This window comes from Thyridium curvatum (genome assembly GCF_004353045.1).
Source record: "Thyridium curvatum strain D216 chromosome Unknown NODE_27_length_422201_cov_78.887067, whole genome shotgun sequence".
Taxonomy (NCBI): domain Eukaryota; kingdom Fungi; phylum Ascomycota; class Sordariomycetes; order Thyridiales; family Thyridiaceae; genus Thyridium; species Thyridium curvatum.
This window is the reverse complement of record NW_022156782.1, coordinates 59,718-80,138: the sequence shown is the minus strand read 5'-3', so window position 1 is coordinate 80,138 and position 20,421 is coordinate 59,718. Positions and strand designations below refer to the sequence as shown.

Sequence of the window (20,421 nt, the reverse complement as noted above, 5' to 3'; positions counted from 1 at the left end):
ATATCGATAAGAGGTGGCATGATTCTGGCACTCTGGGGCAGCCTGTTTCCGAAGCGTAGATGTTCTTGATTGTTGGTTTTATCGACATTCTGAGCGCCAGGGTGCGCGCGGCTTCGTGTCCGATCCGGCTTCGGGCACGGAAGCCCCGCTTCTAATTCCGTCTGCATGTCGGATATGATCTAGATCGCGATCCTGTAATTCCATGTCTTATAACCATTCCACTCTGTGATTCATCACCGAATACTTGTTCATGTTGGCCATCGTCAAGTCCTTTGTTGAACACCTAATTGCGTAACGTCGTTCACTAACGCAGCAAGCAAGACACGTAAGCCGCAATGAAGAAGTGAAGTGCTGTATTGGACCTAGCGAATCAGGTGGTGCCCGTGCCGCGTACTAGAGTGCGCGTATTCTTTGCGGCACAAAGCTCAACTTGAGTACAGTCATCATCTTCTGACCATCTGGGCCTCCAAACGTACTTCCCGGTCGCAGAGTCAGCATTCTCTCAAAATGACCGACGCCATCCCGCAGGGTAGTGCCGCGATGGCTGTTCCCGACGGCGTTGTCACTATTACCACTGAAGCATCTCCAGCGCCACAGCGGTCGCAGCAAGCCGAAGCCGCCGCGTATCTCGACCAGCCTCAGTTCCAGCGCCGTCTGACGCTGCCCGCGACTGAGAACCATGGCCCTCTCACGGTTACCTACGCCGTGACTGGGGTGCAGAGCGACTCTGCGCCTGTAGTGCTCTTCATCGCGGGCCTGATGGGCAATCGGTACCTCGCCACGCTCGGCGACTTTCTGTGCCAGAAGCTAGGCCTTCGCTTCGTCGTAGTGGACAGGTGAAGAACACCCTGACAAACAGCCTGACCTTTGCATCGATAAGCTGACTTTCTACAGGCCGGGCATGGGCGGCTCAACGAAGGTTGACGTGTCGCAGCGTCTCGCTGTCTGGCTCGAGACTGTGCCAGTGCTTCTGAAGGAGTTGAAAGTCGAGCATGTCTCCATCATGTCACATAGCTGCGGCGTCATCTACACGTTCAACACTATCTACACATATCCCGAGATCCTACTGCCCTCCAATCCATCTCTTCACCTCCTCACGCCTTGGGTCCACCCTAAGCATTCCGGAGTCACGATGTTGAAAGCCTCGTCGTTGCTTCCAGCGCCCATCATCAATCAGTTCAACTCTGTTCTCTCATTCGCCATGAATACCGTTGCTCCTTCGATTTCCTTCTCCAGCGGTCTTCTCGCCTCCGCTACCAGCGCACTTTCTTCATCCTCTCATAACCGAGACCCGAGCGACCAGACGGACCGGCCGAAGCACGCACGGGATGATCTCTGTCGTGAATACCTCGGCCTGTCAGCTTCAGATACCGCCGCCCGCATGAAGGAGATGATGTCTAGGCTGTTCAAGGATGACACGACCGGCGCCAACGGAGAAGTCCTGCTGTGCTTGAAGAAGCCTGCGGCCGGTCCGTGGAGAGCTTGCGAAGACTACGGAAAGTTTCCTAGTGAATTGGAAGCCCGATTGACCGAGCGACGCCGTCAAAATGAGATGCGGGGGTCAAGCGGCGATCCAGCGCCTCAGCAAGGCAAGCCGCTTCTTCGCATCAACGTCTACTGGGCAGAGTCGGATATGCTGGTCGGGAAGAAGGGCGAACAGTACTTTGACGAATGTTTCAAGCAGTATCGTGGAGATCAGGGCAACTTGAGCTACCACAGCGAGACTATTAAGGATACTGATCATGACACTGTCTGTCATCCTCAGTACGGCGCGGTGCCGAAGGCTCTGCTTGCAATCAAATCGAGCAGATGATCATCTGAAGGCGTCCGTAGAGATTGATATGATGAGATTACCACGTCGAATCAGGGCGCCATGAGGCAAGGTAATGGTGGACAGTCTGGTATTATTGGCAATAGAACTATGCTCCTGGTCTGTTAATCCCCGAAGCTGATAGAATAGAATACGGGAAGATGGAATTCAGTTCAGAAATAGTGTACAGTCATGCCCACAAGTGAGAGTTCTTCCATGTCCCTAGCTATGTCAACTGCTACCGTTTCGAGTGCTGCCTTCGATACATACAAAACAACTCACATTGAGGACAACTACCTGCTGGTATCCGAATGCCAAGCCTTTGATGGACACTGGTGTAAACACAGAATTTGGATAGGCACACGAAGCTTGAATTGAGCGGACCAAGCAATATTGTAAATTGATTAGACTTGTTCTGCGTTGTAGACGACGAAATTCACAATCACAATAGCAACATTCTGCCACAAGTGAAACTGGAGTACATTGTCACATTTTCGTCTATCAAAGGCCCGGAGAGCCTTTGCAACATTTGGCCCGATCGTAAGCCAGACGGGCAACCAACCCCACGATCATTCATATTCTCTGTTCGACTGGTCCTGTCATGTCCTTTCCCTCTTTGCACCTGTTCAAGCTGTCGAACTGTGCCTGTGGCAGAGTCTGGAGGGCGCCAAGATCAACCACAGCGAATCGAAGCCAACCACTACAAACAGGATCACCACCTTCGAAATATTATTGCATATCCCAACCTGCTTGTACACGTGAAAAGCACGCCATAGTGATTGTCTGACCTTTGGGTGAGTCTTAGAATCCGCCTCGTATAAGGCCCCAACCTTAGCACCCTGGCACCCCTTTCCCCAGCAATTGTCAACTACGGTGTGCCAAGTCTTTGATCAGCGAACAGGGGCGCGAAACCGTGGTTTTGCCAACACAGGCGTTACTTCACAGCCCCCAACAGGTCTTGGTCACGGGCAAATTATCCAACCACGAATTTCCAACAGCCGACGAACCGCCAGGGTGATGTAAAAATATAAAACAAGGGTCTACAGAAGAGGTCTGATCAACCACACCTCTTCTCGGTGGCAGGCCTCTTATCACTAGCCCCACGCTGCCTTGATTCTTATGCTGGTTGATCACAACTGTCATTAAGAGATACACGACGACTGATAAGGGCGTGCAGAGGCTGATCTTGTCAAGAAAGGGCCAGCATATTGGACGGATCCGGCTTATTCCCAATGCTAGACTATCTGGTCTACCCTCCCGAAGTCCCGAACGGGATGGAGTGAGCCTTGCTGTTACAGCGCCTGACTTGATATTGGCACGCTGTCTTGCTGCAAGAATCCTGGCCCTGTGCTGATGCTGTGCCGCAAATTTGGACGGAAATTCTCTGATCTGCTATCGCGAGGAACTCATTGGAGAACCATAAAAGAGAGACATCACCCCTTCATCTAGCAAACTTGCCTCCAGGTGCCATGCCTTTCTGATGTCAAACAGAGAAAGCAGTATGGACAAGAAAGCAGGCATGGAGTCGCCATATCAAGCGATCTTGACTACACCAAGCACACATCCGTTGCACAAGCACATCCCTCCGGTGCGGAGGTACCGCAAGGCCGCATACATCTCTCTCGCCTACATCGTGCTCTTGGTGGTGCCGTGGGCTTTGACGTGCTGCCTTTGGTACCGTCCGGATGCCATCATCCGTCCGCAGCGCCGCCACTTCTACGGAACTTGGACCCAGCAAGACTACGATGATGCATGGACACGCTCCGCCGCAGCGACCAAGATTGCAGCCGCGCTCATCAACCTAACGGGTGTCCTCGGCATCCCCGTCGTCGTGGCTCTCCTTGCTCGTGCTGCTGTCGTCGCCTCTATGCGCCGCCGGCCGGGGCAGAAGCTCAACGCGCGCCAGCTCTTCTCACTAGCCGATGGCCATTGGTTCTCTCGCAAGCGAGACAAGCCCGTCAGTTGGTTTCTGCTCGGGCTTGCGTGTTTGTTGCTGGGTCTAGGTAACAGGCCCAATACGACCACACAACAAGTCGTGTGTTTTGAAATTCGCTAATCATCTCACTCAGTAATTGTCACACCTTCACTGCAGGGCGCTCTGCTAGAGACTGGGACCCGCGAGTTTCCACCACCCGTCGACGACGACGTAAGCTTCGACGTTGACACAGGCACCACGCTCGTTGGCTACGACCCGTCTCCGGCAGTTCTTGACGCACTGTCCCTGGCGCCGGTGCTCGCCACGCTCCGGCAAAAGCTAATCAACGGGGGGAGAGAGGAGCTCCAGCGCTATGTGTGGTTCTTTGGCCAGAGCCAACCGCGGGAACCTTTGCAGAGCCAGTCTGGCTACACCCTGCGAGAGATCTTGACGAGAATCAATGGGAATGGTGAAGGCGCGGACTTTGGCGTCTCCTCGGTGCCCTGGGGCGTGGAGACCGGCACAAGCCAGTATCATGCGCTGGGCATGACCAGCTATGCGACGTGTGCGCCGATCGACAGGACGGCGTTTCCCGAGCCTTGCCCGGGACCACACCCGTTCACCACTCAGCTCGATTTCCCGACCGCCGGCGGCCTGCGTGTATGTGTCCCGGGTGACTTCTCTCGGGCGCTCTGGGAGAACAATCTCAAGAAACAGGACGTTGAAGAAGAGCTCTTCGTTGATGTCAGCTATGGACCGACAAGTAGTTTGCAGAGGTTCACCACACGATGCACAGCCAAGTCGAGTCGGGGCTACATCAAAGTCGGTAGCGAAGGCAAGCCAACAATACAGGCGGCGTTTGTGGACAGCCTCCCCGACCAGGAGCGTAGGAGGTGAGCGTCCCCCCCCATGTTTTGTTCACATCTCCCAAACACTTTCCTCCATGCCAACGATCGCTAACGCTCTCCCCTCCCCACACCCCAGGATCTACAACCCAGCCAGCAAGAACAAGGATCCCTCGAGCTACGTCCAGCCGAGCTACCCAGACCCGTTCAACTCGCTTCCGCTCAACGCCTCGGGCCCCCTGATGATGGCCTCGATCGCCCTCTTCGGCAACCAGTCCATCATCGCCCTCGCCCGCAACCAGACGGCCGAGACCTTCGGCGACGCCCTCGTCCGCGCCTGCGAGGACGACATGGTGCCCTTCTCGCGCCTCGGCGCCGCCTTCTCCGACTCGGCCCCGGCCAAGGCCTGCGCCGGGCTGGCGGCGGCGCGCTCCGGCCCCTCCTCCCCCGACAGCCGCCTGCTCTCGAGCATGGCCTTCGAGGCCGTCAACGCCACCGTCGCGCCCTTCGCCGGCGACGCGCGCCGCGGCGCCTCGCTGCTCGACCTGGCGACGCTCTTCGCCAACGAGGCGTACCTGACCACCGCGGCCTCGGGCCAGGTCGGCGACGGCGCCGTCGTCAGCAGGAGCTTCGCGACGCCCGCGCGCGCCGTCTTCCGCCAGCCCGGCGTCCGCCTCTTCGTGCCGCGGATGAGCACGGTCGCCCTCGCTGCGATCAGCGCGCTGGTGGGCCTGCAGGTCGCGCTCATCGCCGTGCTGCTGTGGTACGTGTACAGCGTGCCGACGTGGACGGAGCGGCTCGACGCGCTGGCCGTCGCGCGCCTGGCGCTGCAGATGCCGGAGCTGTCGCCGCTGTCGCGCCTGGGTCTGTCCTGCGTCGACAAGGCCTGCCGGTCGCGGGGGCTCGAGCCGCTGGAGAGTGTCGACGCGCTGGTCGGCGTGGCGGTGGCGGCGGTGGGACCGGACCAGGAGAAGGGCGGGTACCGGTCCGAGACGGCTCCCACGACGAGCGGCGCAGCGTCGACAGGGGCACACACGAAGGAGGTCACGCTGGCAGTCGGAGGTGAAGGGTGTGTCCCGCAGAGGCTGAATGGAAAAGGCGAGTATATCCAGGAACCGAATGGTCGGACGGGCGGGTTGTGTTACTGCTGTTAGATTTGAAGAGCTCTTCCGGGAGTTGTCCTTGTTGTACTGTGCGAGCGTTGATCAATACCCCATGTACAACTATCCTGATACGATCATACCCAGAAAAAATGTTATTTTGTATTCGTGTAAAGGTCGTAATGGCAGGCATATCATGTTGAATCATGCCTCCATCGTTAGTCACGGGGATCCATAGCTTCGTGACAAAAAGGAACCCGTTCAATACCGGCCTGCAGGCCTCAGCACCCCTCATCAGCCTCCCTCTCTCCCATTCCCATCCCTTCCACCTTGGCAAACGAAACATCACCACTACCCCTTTCCACTCTTCACTCCGCACCCTTCCGCCCAATAACCCAAAGGAACTCCGCCCCCTCCTCATCCTCCAGAATCTCATGCGCGACGACCCGGATCCCCAGCCCCTCCATCCTGCGCACCGTCTCCCCCGCCCCGAGCCCGGCCCAGTACATCCACCCTTTCTCCTGCCCCAGCCACTGCTCGTCAACGGCGCCCCGCACCTCCCCGGCCGAGAAGTTGGCCAGGAAGTAACCCCCGGGGCGCAGCCAACCGGCGACCCGGCCCAGCAGGGTCTCCTGCTCGGCGCGCGGCAGGTGGATGACGCTGTAGAAGGCGAGCACGGCGTCGAAGGAGGCCGGCGGGAAGGACAGCGCCATCATGTCGCCCTCGAGCCAGGTGACCCTGTCGCCCGCACTCCCGACGTTGGCCCTGCCGAGGCGCACCTGCTCCGACGAGAGGTCGTTGGCCGTGACGCGCGCGCGCGGCAGGGCCGTCACCAGGTGCCGCGTGACGGGCACGCCGGCGCCGCACCCGAGCTCCAGGAACGAGAGCTCCCTCGACTTGCCGTCGTCACCGTCACCGTCACCGTCACCGGCGAGCATGAGGTCGAGCAGCTTCTGCAGGTAGGCCATGCGTTTCGGCGAGTGGTCGACCGTCCAGGCGTTGTACTCGACGGCGATGGCGTCGTACGACTCCTTGAGGCGGGCCTTGAGGTCCTGCGGCGGCTCGGTGTTGTTGTTGCTGTTGGCGGCGGCGTCCGTCATGTTTCGGATTCCTGTCCCCGAGATGACCCAGCGGGAAGCGGAGGTGCGTGTGCGGGCTGGGGGCTGCGGAAAGTCTGGTGTGAGCTTGTGAGTGACCAGTGGGGATCATTCGGCTCGAGTCTGGCTGTTTTTGCTGATGAGGCTTTTGACTTACCTGACAAACCTGGGGAGGGCGATGGACCGGCTTGTCTATATACCTAGAAAAATGAGAGAGGCTCACCGTGGAGCAAGATAGCACAGATAGAAGGATGTCGGGATAGCTCCGCCCGGGTTGAAGCTCAAAGCTATATGGGGATGCGGGGACAAAATCTGGGGGCGAAGATGATTCACACGGCGTGCCGAAAACCAAGACTGGTCCCGGATCCAGCTTACGGCCCGGAAACAAGTCTCCATAAATGAATGCAACATGTGTGTATGAATCATACCTTCAAAAGCAGAGAAAACAAAAACGCCGTGTCTATTTCCAAGCTACATATGGATGGATATTACATAAAACAGTGAGCCATCTGCAGCAGCGCGAAGGAGCCGGCGCATGGGGCCCAAGATAAAAATAAAACAAATCCAAAGTGAACCGCCCCGTCAGTTGGGGAGTGTTCATTCGAGTCATCCGTTCGGTCTGATCGAGGCCGAAAAAGACTGGCCATGCAGTAATCTCGAAAGGGGAAAAAATCAGATCAAACCCCCGGTCTTGCGAAAGACCGGATGGCTCGCCATAATCCATATGGGAAAGCAAGGAACAATGTCCGAGTAGCAATGCCTTCTTCGCTTGCCGGCGTGGCGTGGCGGGGCGTGGCTCTGCTGCAGAGCATCCGGTCATCTTGGTGCTTCGCGCACTGCGTATTCGTGCGTATTCGTGAGCACGTACTCATCGACGATCTCGGCACCGCTCTTCCTCGCAAAAACTCCGGCCATACTCTTCCCCCCTCCCAAACTCTGTTCTCATCCTCCTAGCCATCTCCCTCCCTCTCTCCTCCTCCTCCTCGCTCGCGATATCCGCCTCAATCCGTGCCCATGTACCAGAACATGACCGACGCGGCGCCGACGATGAGGATCGTCAGGATGGCGGCGCCGGCCCTGTCGCCGCCGCCAATCTTGCCGAAGCGCTGCTCGATGGTGAGGGGCGTGTCGACGCCGGCGTTGGGGTTGCCGACGCTGGTGCCGCCGGTCGAGTTGGTCAGGGGCCCCTTGGCCGAGCCAACGAGCAGCGAGGTGAGGGCGGCGATGACGTTCTGCTGCTGCATGGCGCCCGTCTCGTCAAAGACGCCCGTGGACCACTTGAAGCCGCACATGCGGCCGTTGGCGCCGCCGGTGCACAGCTTGACGGCGGCGGCCGTCGACGACTTGAGCACGGGCATGATCTTGTCGCGCGTGAAGGGCGCGAGCTGCGTCGTCGAGGCGAGCCAGCGGTGCAGGTAGCCCTTGAAGGACTCCATGTCGGTCGTGCAGGTGGCGTGCTCGCAGGCGACCTCGAAGGCGACCTTGTCCGGGAAGAAGACCTTGATGATGTTGTCGAGCAGGCCGTTGATGCGCTGCTCCCACTCGGGCTTTTGGGTCTGTGTGGTGTCGCGATTGTGCATTAGCCCCCCGTTGTCTTGTCTGCTCGGATGCTGGACCTTGGCCCGATCCCTGCCTTTTCTTCCCCTTCGTCATGACGACAAAAGGCAAGTTGGATTTTGTCATGTTTTGGAAGCAGCACTCACCATGTTCCACATATACGCAGAGCCCTGCAGCAGAATGACGGCGTTGTATGAGAACTGGAACTTGTTGATCTTGGTGCACTGGTCGCCCTCGTGGGCGCCGTCGTAGACGTTGTACTGGTCGTCGACGTACTTGAGGCGGGTGATGAGGTTCCACGTCCTCTCGGCGTTCTCGGCGTAGGTCATGTTGCCAAAGTACCGGGCGAGGCGGGCGGCGATGTTAAAGTAGCACCCGTTGGCAATGGCTGTCCACCGTTAGTCTGTCTCCTCGCGACACGCACGGCAAAAACAGCTCGGTTTGGGAAGAGGAGGGAGAAGAGAGAGAGAGAGAGAGAGAGAGAGAGAGATCTCAACATACTATTAATGTAGTCGAAGCCGTTGTTGGCGGGAAAGACCTGCCACCGCAGGCCCCATTCGCAGTTGTGGCCGGGTGTCGTGACGCGGCGCTCCGGGGCGGTCTGCTCGTTGTAGACGGCCTGGACGAGGGCGGCCCACTGGGGCTTGTCCTTGGGGGGGTCCTCGAAGCCGAGCTCGGTGGCCAGCATGGCGGAGAAGGCCCAGAAGGACTGGTCGTCGTTGCCCATGGAGGCGCTCCAGTTGCGCGGGTTGTAGTCGGCGTTCTCGCCGACCTGGAACATCATGGCGCGCTTGACGATGGGGTTGAACTGGGTGTCGCCCGTGTAGTGCCAGTAGTCGAGCAGGGTGCCCCAGAGGGCGCCGCCCTGCCACCAGTAGTAGTCGCCATCGGGCGGAGGGCCGGGCAGGATGCCGGGCACGAAGCCGGGCTTGTCGCCGTTGTAGTAGGTATCGAGGAGGTCCTTTGCGACGATGGCGGCGGCCTTCTTGATGGATTCTAGTGGGAGGGGAGAAGGGGAGCAGAGGTTAGTGTACTGTAGTCATTCATCCAATGTATGTACATGTGTATAGCTAGGTTGTCATCGACGAGAGTGCGACGAGCCGTCGTGTGCGGTGGTGGTGTTGAGTGGTGGTGGTGTTGAGGAGTGATGTGATGCCCTACCAGGAGATTCTAGGTCGACCTCTAGCGCCGCCTGGGCGCCCTGAGAAGCCGCCAACAGCGGCCAGATCCAGTTCTTGACCAACATGACGATAATGTAGCAATAGATGCTATGCGAAGCGAGCGTATGGGAAAAAGGAAAATGCAAATCAAACGAGGGAAGGTTGGATAATAGAGGAGCGGGTGCAGGTTTCAGTCGCGCAGCATGGTCCCCGATCGGTCTGGGCTGCGGTCGGTGTTGCCAGGAGGGAAGAGGCGCGTGTGGTCAGGCTGGCAGAGGCAGTCGAGGCAGTCGAGGCGGGCGGTTCGCTTTCTCTGGGTGTGGGGTGAAGATGAGCGAGGAGAGAGAGGACTGGACTGGACCAGGGGCGAGGAGAGATGGGATGGGGACTTGTTACAAGTAACTACAAGAAAAGGAGTGGGAAGCAAGGACAGACAGGAACGAGTCTCGCCAGTCCAGTCAATGCAAGGACGTACAAGTCGCCAAGGAGCAGGGCGGCGATCCGCAGTGTCCACCGAATAGAGATTGCCAGAAGACCTGCCAAGACTTTGGATCTCGCCAGGGTCACCGGGGTGTGTCTGGTGTGGATGACAGAGGTGGTGTTGAGCTACCTGTGCGCTGCAAGAGGAGAAGAGAGAGCGCACACCGGATACGGACACGGATTGTCTGTATGCATGGCGTTGTTGTTGTTGCTGCAGCAGCAGCAGCAGCAGCAGCAGCAGCTGATGACTTGAATCTCGCTTTTCAGCCTTACTAGGAGACGACAGTCAGTCAGTCCCTGCAGAAACGACATGCATCAAAGATCAACATCAACACTACTCCGTACCTAGGTAGGTACCATCGTAAATACACCACCTTGACCACATGCGGTTGACAAACATCCCACCTCCGCAGGCCTACACTTCAAGGTCTGCTGCTCTTCTTCATTCTCTCTTCCTTTGTTTGCCCAGTCTGCTAGCACGCCACTGGCCCTCCCACCCTCCATCCATCCATCCCATCCCATCCCATCCCATCCCTCCACCAACACCGGCAGTCGATGTGAAATAACGTGTCTTCAGGTTGGTATGCGCGAAAGCACCGGGGTCTTGGCACGGTGGCTTAGACTTTTTTTTTTGCGGTGCTCAGGGATGCTTGCATGCATGGCTGACACTCAGCGCTGGCTGGCTGGCTGGCTGGCGCACGTTGGCTTTCAACGCCCCAGGAGCACTGTCAAGACTGTTCATTAGCCTTTCCCAGGCTTCCATTAGCACTGCGGTGGCGCCTTCCCACAGCGGCTCGACCGGTGCCTGGTGGCTCGGGAGCCGCTCTGAGTGGCCGCTGGCGCCCTCAGGTGGGCATCCAATGGATCAATGGATTGGTGTGGGGCGGGGGTGTGTTGCCCTTTGTCGATACGAAACTCCACTGTCCTGACTAAAGGGAGATGCCGAGCCCCTATTTCTCCTCATCGCACCAGTGCTGTAAATATACGAGACTACTTGTACCTAGGTAGGGCCTACTGTCTGGCATGGAGCACTGCCCGACGCCTCCGTCTCAGTAGCACCCGAGCCTCACCAATTTGCATTTATACGACGGTCTTCTCCCCCCTCGCGTGTGCCGAGCCTGTTCGCTCATCCACCAAGGAAAACCCAGTCAGATCCAAAAGCCTATGCCATTCCAGCACGCAGGACGAGCAATGCCCAGCGCGAATGCCCAGCAAAATGTCTAATAGTGTTTACGCGGCCTCTACTTTCTCCCAGCCGGCTTCAGTCCCCAGGAGATGAGAACTCGTTATCGATGTGGCCCGCCAAGACTGCGCTGTTGCCGCCCTCGTTCCGAGCGTCCCAGCAGGCCTAACTGACTGTGGGCATAACATTGAACCATCTCACTACAGCTTGGATCCCCTCCTGCCCATGCCGCCCTCCTCCGCCTCGCGAGGCATCGCTCCCCCGGACTCGTTCCTGAGGCTGATGGGGTCGCCCAGCATGCTGGGGTTGGCATCCGGGCCGTGCAGCTTCCTGGCCGCCTTCTCCCGGAGCTTCTCGCCGCCGCCACCGTGGCCTCGGGTCTGTCTGCCGCCGGACTTGGAGCTCGTTGACGAGTGTCCGGCCTGCTGCCGGCTACCTTGTTCGTCATCTGTGGGAATTGTCTCGCTGGTCTCGGCCTTGAGGCTGACTGGGTCTCCGAGCTGGGACGGGTTCGCGCCCTCGCCGTGCACCTTCTTGACCGCCTTCTCGCGTAGCGTTTCCCTCGAGCCGCCTTGGTCGATGTCCGACTCTGTCGGTGTGAGATTGCGGAAGGGATTTCTGTTGGACATGGTGCCAAAAGTGTTCAATGTGGTTGGTGACTGGTAGAGCCCAGAATAACGTGTGACTGCCCCGGGTTGCACGACAAAGCCGTTGTGAAATAACTACTTGTCCACCTTGTCCTACTTGTATGCTTCAATGACTCTGCATCCTGCTCCCTACTTTACCGAAGAACACACTTTGGAGCGCCTTGTACTGTTGCAGAACGGTGACTTCATCTTCATGTGCTAGCCTTGGGGGGGGTCGGCATTGAGAAGCACCGTCGATGTCGATATAAACTCGAGTCCATGACCTCACGACAATTGCCTTAGAATCATGCTTAACACGCTGAGTACCAATGGATGTCGCCAGCAGCTCCAGCACCCACACTCGCTACTGGGCACTAACGAGTCGCCTATTCACATGCTGAAACGGCGAGTCACCGCACTACAATTGAGTGGGGTTTTTGCAGCTCACAGTGGAAAGAGCCGCTGAAAGGGCCCAGAACGCGCTGGCCGCCGATCACAGCACGTGCTCTAGGCTCTGACCAGGCCAAAGTTTTGGCCGAAGCCCCGATGAGCTAATCCACTTTGAGCCACCAAAGACCAGACCCCAGGCAGGCATCGGCAGGATTAGGATTGACGTATCACATCCACAGCAAAGCTCAACCTTAGTCAGAAAGTCCTCTCGTGCTCGTGCCTACAGCTCCGACGGACGAAAAGCAGCAGCCGAGAGCACCGTTTCAACACCACGCCCTCTCCCACCAACCGGCCAGCAACGCATGCAACAGCAGCAGCGGTCATGATGGCGACCGGTCCCGCACAGAGGGCCATCACGCCGGCCCTCCGGCTCGCCGCCTCTTCCTCCCCATCGTCCGCCGCCCGCCTGCTCGCCCCAGCCGCCGCAGCCCTCCTCTCCCGGCACAGCACCACAGCAGCGCAGCTCCGCACCTTCCAGACCAGCTCCCGCAATGGCCTGCCCACCAACTCCCTCATGGGCGGCCTCGGCGGCAGCGGCTCCTCCTCCTCCATCCCGCCCTCGTACTTCCAGAAGCCGTCCCTGCCCGCCAACACCGTCATCCGCTTCGTGCCCCAGCAGACGGCCTGGATCGTCGAGCGCATGGGCAAGTTCAACCGCATCCTGCAGCCCGGGCTCGCCGTCCTGATCCCCTTCCTCGACCGCATCTCCTACGTCAAGTCCCTCAAGGAGGTCGCCATCGAGATCCCAAGCCAGAGCGCCATCACGGCCGACAACGTGACCCTCGAGCTCGACGGCGTGCTCTACACGCGCGTCTTCGACGCCTACAAGGCCAGCTACGGCGTCGAGGACGCCGAGTACGCCATCTCCCAGCTCGCGCAGACGACGATGCGCTCCGAGATCGGCCAGCTGACGCTCGACCACGTCCTCAAGGAGCGCGCGGCGCTCAACACCAACATCACGGCCGCCATCAACGAGGCCGCCCAGGCCTGGGGCGTCACCTGCCTGCGCTACGAGATCCGCGACATCCACGCCCCCGCCGCCGTCGTCGAGGCCATGCACCGCCAGGTCACCGCCGAGCGCTCCAAGCGCGCCGAGATCCTCGACTCCGAGGGCCAGCGCCAGAGCGCCATCAACATCGCCGAGGGCAAGAAGCAGTCCGTCATCCTCGCCTCCGAGGCCCTGCGCGCCGAGAACATCAACCGCGCCTCGGGCGAGGCCGAGGCCATCCTGCTCAAGGCCCGCGCCACCGCCCAGGGCATCGACGCCGTCGCCCGCAGCATCGCCGAGGGCCGCGACGCCGCCCACAACGCCGTCAGCCTCTCCGTCGCCGAGAAGTACGTCGACGCCTTTGGCCGCCTCGCCAAGGAGGGCACCGCCGTCGTCGTGCCCGGCAACGTCGGCGACATTGGCGGCATGATCGCCACCGCCATGAGCGTCTACGGCAAGGTCGGCGACGCCCAGGCCAAGGCCGCCGCCAAGCAGATGCTCGAAAAGGGCGGCGTCGTGTCCCAGCAGCAGCAGCAGCAGGGCTCAGTCGGAGAGCTCGAGGCCGGCGAGGATGCGGACGAGATGTCGATGAAGGACCGGATCGCCGAGGAGTTTGACCGCACCACCGAGCATAGGTAAAGGGAACTCGAGGAGAGCGGGAACGAGACGGTGGTGGAAGATGCTCGATTAGCGGACTGTACCAAAATACAAAGGTGGAGGCTTCAAAAATAGCATGAGTTTTTTGACTGGGGAAAACAAGGGAAATGGGGTCGATGAAGCAAGGCGTTCATTCCTTGGAGGAACTCCAATACTTACCAATGTATAATCTATTCCCCTGCATGTACCTCTACTCTTTGCTTTGCTCGAAATAGATAAAACGGGAAAACATTCACGACTCATCCATGAGTGCCTTCGTGAGACCAAGACTTTACGTGATGCAATCCGATCTGTTCTATACGTCCTCACAGGAAGATATCTCCACATCGCATAACACCCACCACCAGAGGCATTCAAACCACACCCTCCTATTGCAATACTCATAAACATACAGACGCTTTCATTTTTATCAAAACTCACTCATGACGAAGAAACATCCTCTCACCTTCCCCTTCCCCCTCCTCTTCCCCTCCTCTATCCCCCCATTCTATCGCCTACTCTATCGCCTTCCTATCCCCTCCATTCACTTCCAACCCTCACACCCCTCACACACACACACCCTAAACTCAAAGCCCCAACTCCCCGCCAACGACCCCCAGCGCATCCCCCACGAGCCCGAGCACCTTGTCGTCCCCGGCCGCCCCCGCCACGCCCGCGCACCGCACGAGCAAAGGGTACAGCCGGAGGAGGTGCTTCCTGCCCTCGCACTCCACGCCCGCCGAGTCCGGAATGGCGCCCGGCTCGGACCGCAGGTCCACGAGCGCGCGGAGCACGGCGCCCATCTCGCGCCGCTGCGAGAGCGGCTGCGGCATGTGGCCCCGCAGCGGCTGGTCGGCCGCGTACGCGCGCAGGCTCAGCGCGCACCGCACGATGAGGTACGGCGCCGCCGTGCGCGCGAGCGCGGCGTGCATCGCCGACCCGTCCCCGTGGCTCTTGTTGCCGTGGCCGTGGCCGCGGCCGTGGCCGGGCGGCAGCGTCATCTGGGGAGGCGGGAAGCGCGGCGTCGGCGGCTGCACGACGATCGTCGGCGTCGAGGCCGCCGCGTCGTCGTCGCGCGCCGCCACCAGCGCGAACAGCTCCTGCAGGCACTCGTACGCCATGGCCTCGCGGCGCGCCGGCGGCGGCTCCGCCGTGCGGCCCACGCGCAGCGGCTCGTGCAGCAGGCCCGCGAGCTGGCCCCGCCGCGCCGGGTCCGTGTCCGGCGCGGCGGTGCCGGTGCCGGTGCTGACGACGAACAGCCCGGCCTCCGAGGGCGCGGGCGCGTGGATGACCGACGTGCGGAAGAGCGCCTCGGCGTACGCCCTGCGCGTCTTCTCGGCCACGGCGGCGTCGGCGCCGAGCAGCGGGATGACGAGCTCGCGCAGCGCGCGGAAGGCGTCGATGTCGAACCGCTCGTCGGCGGCGAGGTCTGCGCCTGCCGGGGCGGCGTCGACGGCGTCGGCGCTGATGATGCCGGCGGCGATGGAGACGATGACCTGCCAGATCTCTCGGACCGTGGGGCGCGGGATGCCTTGTCCCTGTAGGTGAGGTATGGTGGCTTCTAGGACGGCGAGGGCGGCACTCGTGGCTTCTTGCCATGGCTGTGTTGACTTGGTCACTATGGGGAAACGGTACTTCAGCGTAATCGGTTTGGCGAGAGCTGACAGCGCAGCCGAAAAGGCGCCCTCGGTGAATATGTGCGTGTCTGATGCGTTCTGGGTGATGTGATATTTCAGCACCTTCATGCTCTCCTTGGACATCGCGACAAAGGTCTGCTGTTTCTGACTCGAGCCCAGCTGGATCCGCTCGTCTGTAAATGCCAATGCAACGAACTCGGCAAGCTGGGCTATGATCGCGGCAGGAACCTCGGAGATATCTGTGCGAGTCGTCTTGAAGAAGTCTAGGATGCGTCCTTGCAACTGGGTTGGGAATTCAATGTCGCTGGCGTAAGAGCCGGCCATGGCAAGAAGCATGGCTTCTCTCAGCAACCTCAGAATCGTCTTGACGCGGTCAAATTGTAGATCTTCCGCGATGAGACGGTACATCTGAAGCAAAGCCTCGACCCAAGAGAGAAGTGATTTCTGCTGGTCCTCGGTCTTGACTTCGCCTCCCGGTGACTGAGGCACCCCTCGGGACCACAGCTCCCATGCGATATCGATGCTATCGGTCTTGAGATTCTGTGCCGAGCCCGTGTTGCACTTGGAGAGAATGCTGGCAAGGCTGTTGAAGACGGCACTGTTGATTTCCAGAGATTTGAAGTCTAACATAGAACCAAAACACCCAAGGAGGTGCTTCCATAGGGAGTTGAAGTTTTTGTGCACCGTCAACACATCTAGGTAGCTGGCAAACAGGCCAGACACCCCGTCGATCACGACCACAGCTGTCTCGTCCCACTCGGCTGTGCCACCTGGGCCGTGGCTTTCTTCGTGGGCTGAGGCCAGCCTCTTTTGCATGGATTCAAGGAGCCGGAAAATGACTGACTTGATGCAGATAGCCCATGAGTCTGGATTCAAGCTGCTGCCATATGCGTGGACAATCCGCAGCAACGTTTGGATTGCGCCTAGCCATGTCAGTTCCCATGATAAAAGCACCCCAGAGTCAGAAAGAACTTACTATTTCGCAATTCCAGCCTACTATCAGTTGCTACGATAGTGAGGCGATGCAAGAGCAGCATCCATAACGCTGCGCTTGAGCCAGGGCGAGCAGAGTCGGAGGCTATCTGGGTCAACTCCTTGTCACTGAATCCTTCCATCATGGCCTCTGTGATGGTAATGGACTGGCTACGCCCGGAGAGAAAGTCGGAGATGACCCAAAAGAAAGTCACAGTCGTAAGCGCGACGTTGAGCTCGTCGTCCTGTGAGCAGAACTTGTACAGGGTATCCACTAGATTGAGAAAGCAGATGTTTGGGAGCGAGGACAAAAAGTCAGAGCAGATGAGCTGTAGTGAGCTGAACGCCGGCTTGATCAGCTTGACCGACCGCGTCATCAAGACGCTCTGGTCGGCCTGCAAGATGGCGCCTTCCTCGGCCGCAAACCTCTTGGACAGGAATATGCTGTCGATGATGGCGAACGCAAGATCCCAGCCGCTGACAAGAGACTCGCCACAGTTCTCGAGGATGCTCCTCAGTCCCTCGAGGATGGTCCTGTGGATGTCTAGATCGGCGGCGTGCGCGGTCACGGAGACGTTGCGGTCGCTATTCTGGAGCGGACGCAAGGCCTGGTCCAGCACTTGGAGAAGCCGAAGCTGGATCTTGGCCCGATCGCTCGTCGGGCGGGACGTCACGGCGCTGAAAGACTCGAGCACGAGGCGGACGAGGATCTCGGCGGCTCGGAGCCTCACTGGCGAGGACGCCGAAGAAGAGCTGAGGGTCTCTATCAGTTCCGAGGTCAGTGGCACCCAGCCAGATGACTCGGGCGGATAGCTGAGCAGCCTTTCCAAGTTGATGGTAGCGATGTCGCCGAGCTTGGCAAGAGCAAACTGGTCTTCTTGGTTCGGCCCTGTGGCAGCGGTTGTAGAAATGCTCAGCACCCTTCGGTGCTGTCCACCGGGTGCCTTGAGCGTGGAGCCTCCAGACGGCGGCGACTGTGGCCGACTGTCTGCTGTCGAAGGTCGTTCCTCGTTTTTGTCCAGGAGGTTGCAGACAGCAGTGATCACCTCGACAAAGGAGGAATTTGGGAAGTCCACTGTGCTTTCGAAAAGCCGCGACGCAGCGGTTTCGACAGCCTTGATCTCGGAGCCGAAGTTCGCGAGCAACATGTTGGTTTCGTTCTCGGCTTGCTGGTCGGGAGTTCTCGACACGATGGGCGTCCGTCCCGCTACTTTTCCAGACGCGAACAGGACAAAATCTGCCTGTTGAAGAGTCTCGAGTATGATCTGCCACGAAGAGGAAAGGGTAGGACCTAGGGCAATTCCTAGGTTCAAAAGAGCTCTCAGGCAGAGCATGTTTCTGGTGTTGAGAGTCGAAGGCGCGGCGTCTACCGACGGTTGTCTCTGACGCTCCTGGTTGGACGAAGCTTGACTGACCAAGCTGTCCACACTCAGTAATCCTCTTGCATTTCCAAGTATACTGTTGGGCGTTTCCGTAGTTGGTGTAGGGGTCGAGGGTCTGGGCCCGGCGTTGAGGCACGCTGTGAACACATTGGGTGGCACAGCTGCCTTGCCCAGAGTCGTCAAGAAGGCATCGCGGGGTGTGTCTAATTGAAGCAGGCCGGCCACATGAGTGAATTTCTGGAAGGCTCTCACTAGGCCGTGGTAGTAATCAGAGTCCAGCGCGGCATACAGAAATGTTGAGCAAGTGGCCAGGATGGCCGGCCAACACTCTTCTATGAGCGCAGCACTCGCCTTGATATCTTGGTACAAGGGGTGATCCTCTAAGGTGAGAGGATTGATCGGAACTGGGTTCTTCTTGAACGAAGACGAGCGCTCCAGAGCGGCAGATTTACCTGCTACACGTTCTTCGCTCCCAGGAGCGGGAGAATCCCGACCCGTAGCATCTTGCTTCCCGTTGCGCTTCCGATTCCGAACATCGGTAGGCACCGTGAGTGGAAGAATGAACTTGGCAAGCCCTTCAGACAGGGAGTTGATGCACGACAGCGTGAGACTGTACAGATATGATTCAGGGATGGCCGGCGACTCGGTCTTGTCGAGCTGGTCAATGCAAGGGACACGCACAGAGCTCCACTGCGTGCTGATGCCGGTGTCGTGGCCCTCACCGCCAACGGAACTACTTATGAACCCCGTTACGCCGCTTGCTTCTAACGCAGCTTGATCAGTGCTCGTGCCGACATTGGCGTAAGGATTGGCCACGGGTATCGTCGACTGATGTCCAAGGCCGATGATGGCGGGTCGCTCGGTGCTCACACGCACGAAGGTAGCCGTCAGGTTCTTGAGGATCTTCTTCTCGCCTTCTTGGCCATCATACATCATGAAAATGCGCCGAAGTAGTGCAGGCTCAGAAAAGATGCCTCTGAACACTTCCATGCATAATGCTCGTCTCCAGATGGTGGTGTCTTGGTCGAGGATCTGCGTCAGAACATCGAGCGCATCGGCACTTTCAGAAGGGAGGAGTGACAGGTGTCTCCGGAGCAATGTGTAGAGGATACGCATGAGCCGGACGCTTGTTGCGAAATTTGGGTGTCCGGAGAGCGAGTTTATGAGCAGAGGCATGACCCGTGTACGCAGCACATGGGTCTGCTCTGGGTGGGACGTGAAGATGGCGGCATGGTTTGTGAGAACAGACTCGATTAGTTCCAGGCCAAAGGTCTGCGAGAGGCCCGAGAACCTGAGGTACTCGGGTCTTTGTAGCTCAGTGAGAAGGCACAAGTCATTGAACACCCGGAACGCGTCCAGAGCCGAAGCCTTCAGGGCAACCGTGCCTTCTTGGGTCGGTGCTTCTCCCACCGTGGGGGCATCTGAAGATGACTCTATCCGACATAGGCGTGAGTATGTAGCTCTAAGAGTTCGCGGGTACGAGCTGACGAGACACCGGAGACTCACTATCCTCAACTACCACTTTGTCGAACACTGATACGACAAGCTGCTGCAAAGTGGCGGCAGATGTGTTGTTGACGATGGCATTCTTGCTCGACTGCAGGATGAAGCAAATGTTCAGTGCAGTAACTAGCAGGTCCCCATTGACCTCGGCCGAGTAGTTCTGCAGCAGTGACGGGAGAGCTTGCAGGATCTTGAGCTGGACATCCAGACCTGCCGACGTGGCTTCCCTCAAGGCCTCAAGCACCTGGTTGAGACGCGGGCGCGGCAGTGCCTTGGCGACGATGAGCCGCTGCAGGCAGACGACTGCAATGCCAGTGAACTTGGCATTCTTGGTTCCGCAGGCGATGATGAATGGATTCACAAAGTTGGCCCTCTGTGTAAGTTCTGTTCATACGGGTTACGGGTTAGCGCAGGGAGGCTCATTCATACGTGAGTGGATGAGGCTAGGGGCGCTCTACCAGCAGCTGTCTGAGCTTCGGACGACGTTCGCAGACTCTTGAGCTCTTCTAATGACTTCTCGGCAGCCTAGGATGAGAGTCAGCAAGGTTGTTGCGGTGTTTTTGGCGGCTACGGCGGCATCATCGGTGAGCACGGCGAACGCGACACGTACCTGTCTTAGATCGTGGTGCTTCCGCTTGCTCTCCTGGATGAGATTGGCGAGCTCCGTCGCAAGCAGCTGGGCGGTCATCTTGATGGTAGCATGCAAACAGCGGTCTTCGACATGATGCAATCAAGCAAATATCATACGTGATCACCTGCGAAAACAGTACGGAATTGCCAGATATCAGAGGGCAGCATCGGGCAGCTTGGAGGTCAAGCTCGAGGCATTGATGCTGTTTTGGCTTGTCTGAGACGTCGCCTCAGGGCTGAGCTCTCCCTTTCTTGGGTGCTGTAGTGGGGACCTTCAGTGGCTGTTACGCAACCGGCCAGGCTGGAGCTTTCCTTTCCAGGGAGTGACAGGCACCAAGGACCCGTTGCTGAGTCATCAATTCCATGGATCCAAGCCAGGCCATTGTTCCTTCTCTCCCGAGGTTTGGTACCTACCCCACCATAATCAACAGGGTGCCTACTTAAAGTACC

General features: G+C 58.7%; 6 protein-coding genes across 6 annotated transcripts; 3 read left to right on the top strand and 3 right to left on the bottom strand.

The window, feature by feature from the left end:
- Nucleotides 1–507: 507 nt before the first annotated feature.
- On the top strand, nt 508–1,813 carry E0L32_005236 (uncharacterized protein; the record flags this gene model as incomplete). The annotated part of the gene is made up of 2 exons (XM_031139735.1): nt 508–836; nt 895–1,813. 2 exons carry the CDS (start codon nt 508–510, stop codon nt 1,811–1,813), a joined length of 1,248 nt encoding a protein of 415 aa, XP_030996255.1.
- Nucleotides 1,814–3,311: 1,498 nt separating this feature from the next.
- Nucleotides 3,312–6,971, top strand: E0L32_005235 (uncharacterized protein; the record flags this gene model as incomplete). Its single annotated transcript, XM_031139734.1, has 4 exons — nt 3,312–3,795; nt 3,880–4,618; nt 4,710–5,639; nt 5,924–6,971. 4 exons carry the CDS (start codon nt 3,312–3,314, stop codon nt 6,969–6,971), a joined length of 3,201 nt encoding a protein of 1,066 aa, XP_030996254.1.
- Nucleotides 6,972–7,768: 797 nt separating this feature from the next.
- E0L32_005234 (uncharacterized protein) lies at nt 7,769–9,570 on the bottom strand (the record flags this gene model as incomplete). The annotated part of the gene is made up of 4 exons (XM_031139733.1): nt 7,769–8,323; nt 8,471–8,712; nt 8,826–9,357; nt 9,505–9,570. The coding sequence occupies 4 exons, from the start codon at nt 9,568–9,570 to the stop codon at nt 7,769–7,771; spliced, it is 1,395 nt and encodes a 464-aa protein (XP_030996253.1).
- Nucleotides 9,571–11,347: 1,777 nt separating this feature from the next.
- On the bottom strand, nt 11,348–11,776 carry E0L32_005233 (uncharacterized protein; the record flags this gene model as incomplete). The annotated part of the gene is made up of 1 exon (XM_031139732.1): nt 11,348–11,776. The coding sequence occupies one exon, from the start codon at nt 11,774–11,776 to the stop codon at nt 11,348–11,350; it is 429 nt and encodes a 142-aa protein (XP_030996252.1).
- Nucleotides 11,777–12,548: 772 nt separating this feature from the next.
- E0L32_005232 (uncharacterized protein) lies at nt 12,549–13,850 on the top strand (the record flags this gene model as incomplete). Its single annotated transcript, XM_031139731.1, has 1 exon — nt 12,549–13,850. One exon carries the CDS (start codon nt 12,549–12,551, stop codon nt 13,848–13,850), a length of 1,302 nt encoding a protein of 433 aa, XP_030996251.1.
- Nucleotides 13,851–14,434: 584 nt separating this feature from the next.
- On the bottom strand, nt 14,435–20,029 carry E0L32_005231 (uncharacterized protein; the record flags this gene model as incomplete). The annotated part of the gene is made up of 5 exons (XM_031139730.1): nt 14,435–16,407; nt 16,461–19,271; nt 19,345–19,714; nt 19,771–19,866; nt 19,952–20,029. 5 exons carry the CDS (start codon nt 20,027–20,029, stop codon nt 14,435–14,437), a joined length of 5,328 nt encoding a protein of 1,775 aa, XP_030996250.1.
- Nucleotides 20,030–20,421: the final 392 nt, after the last annotated feature.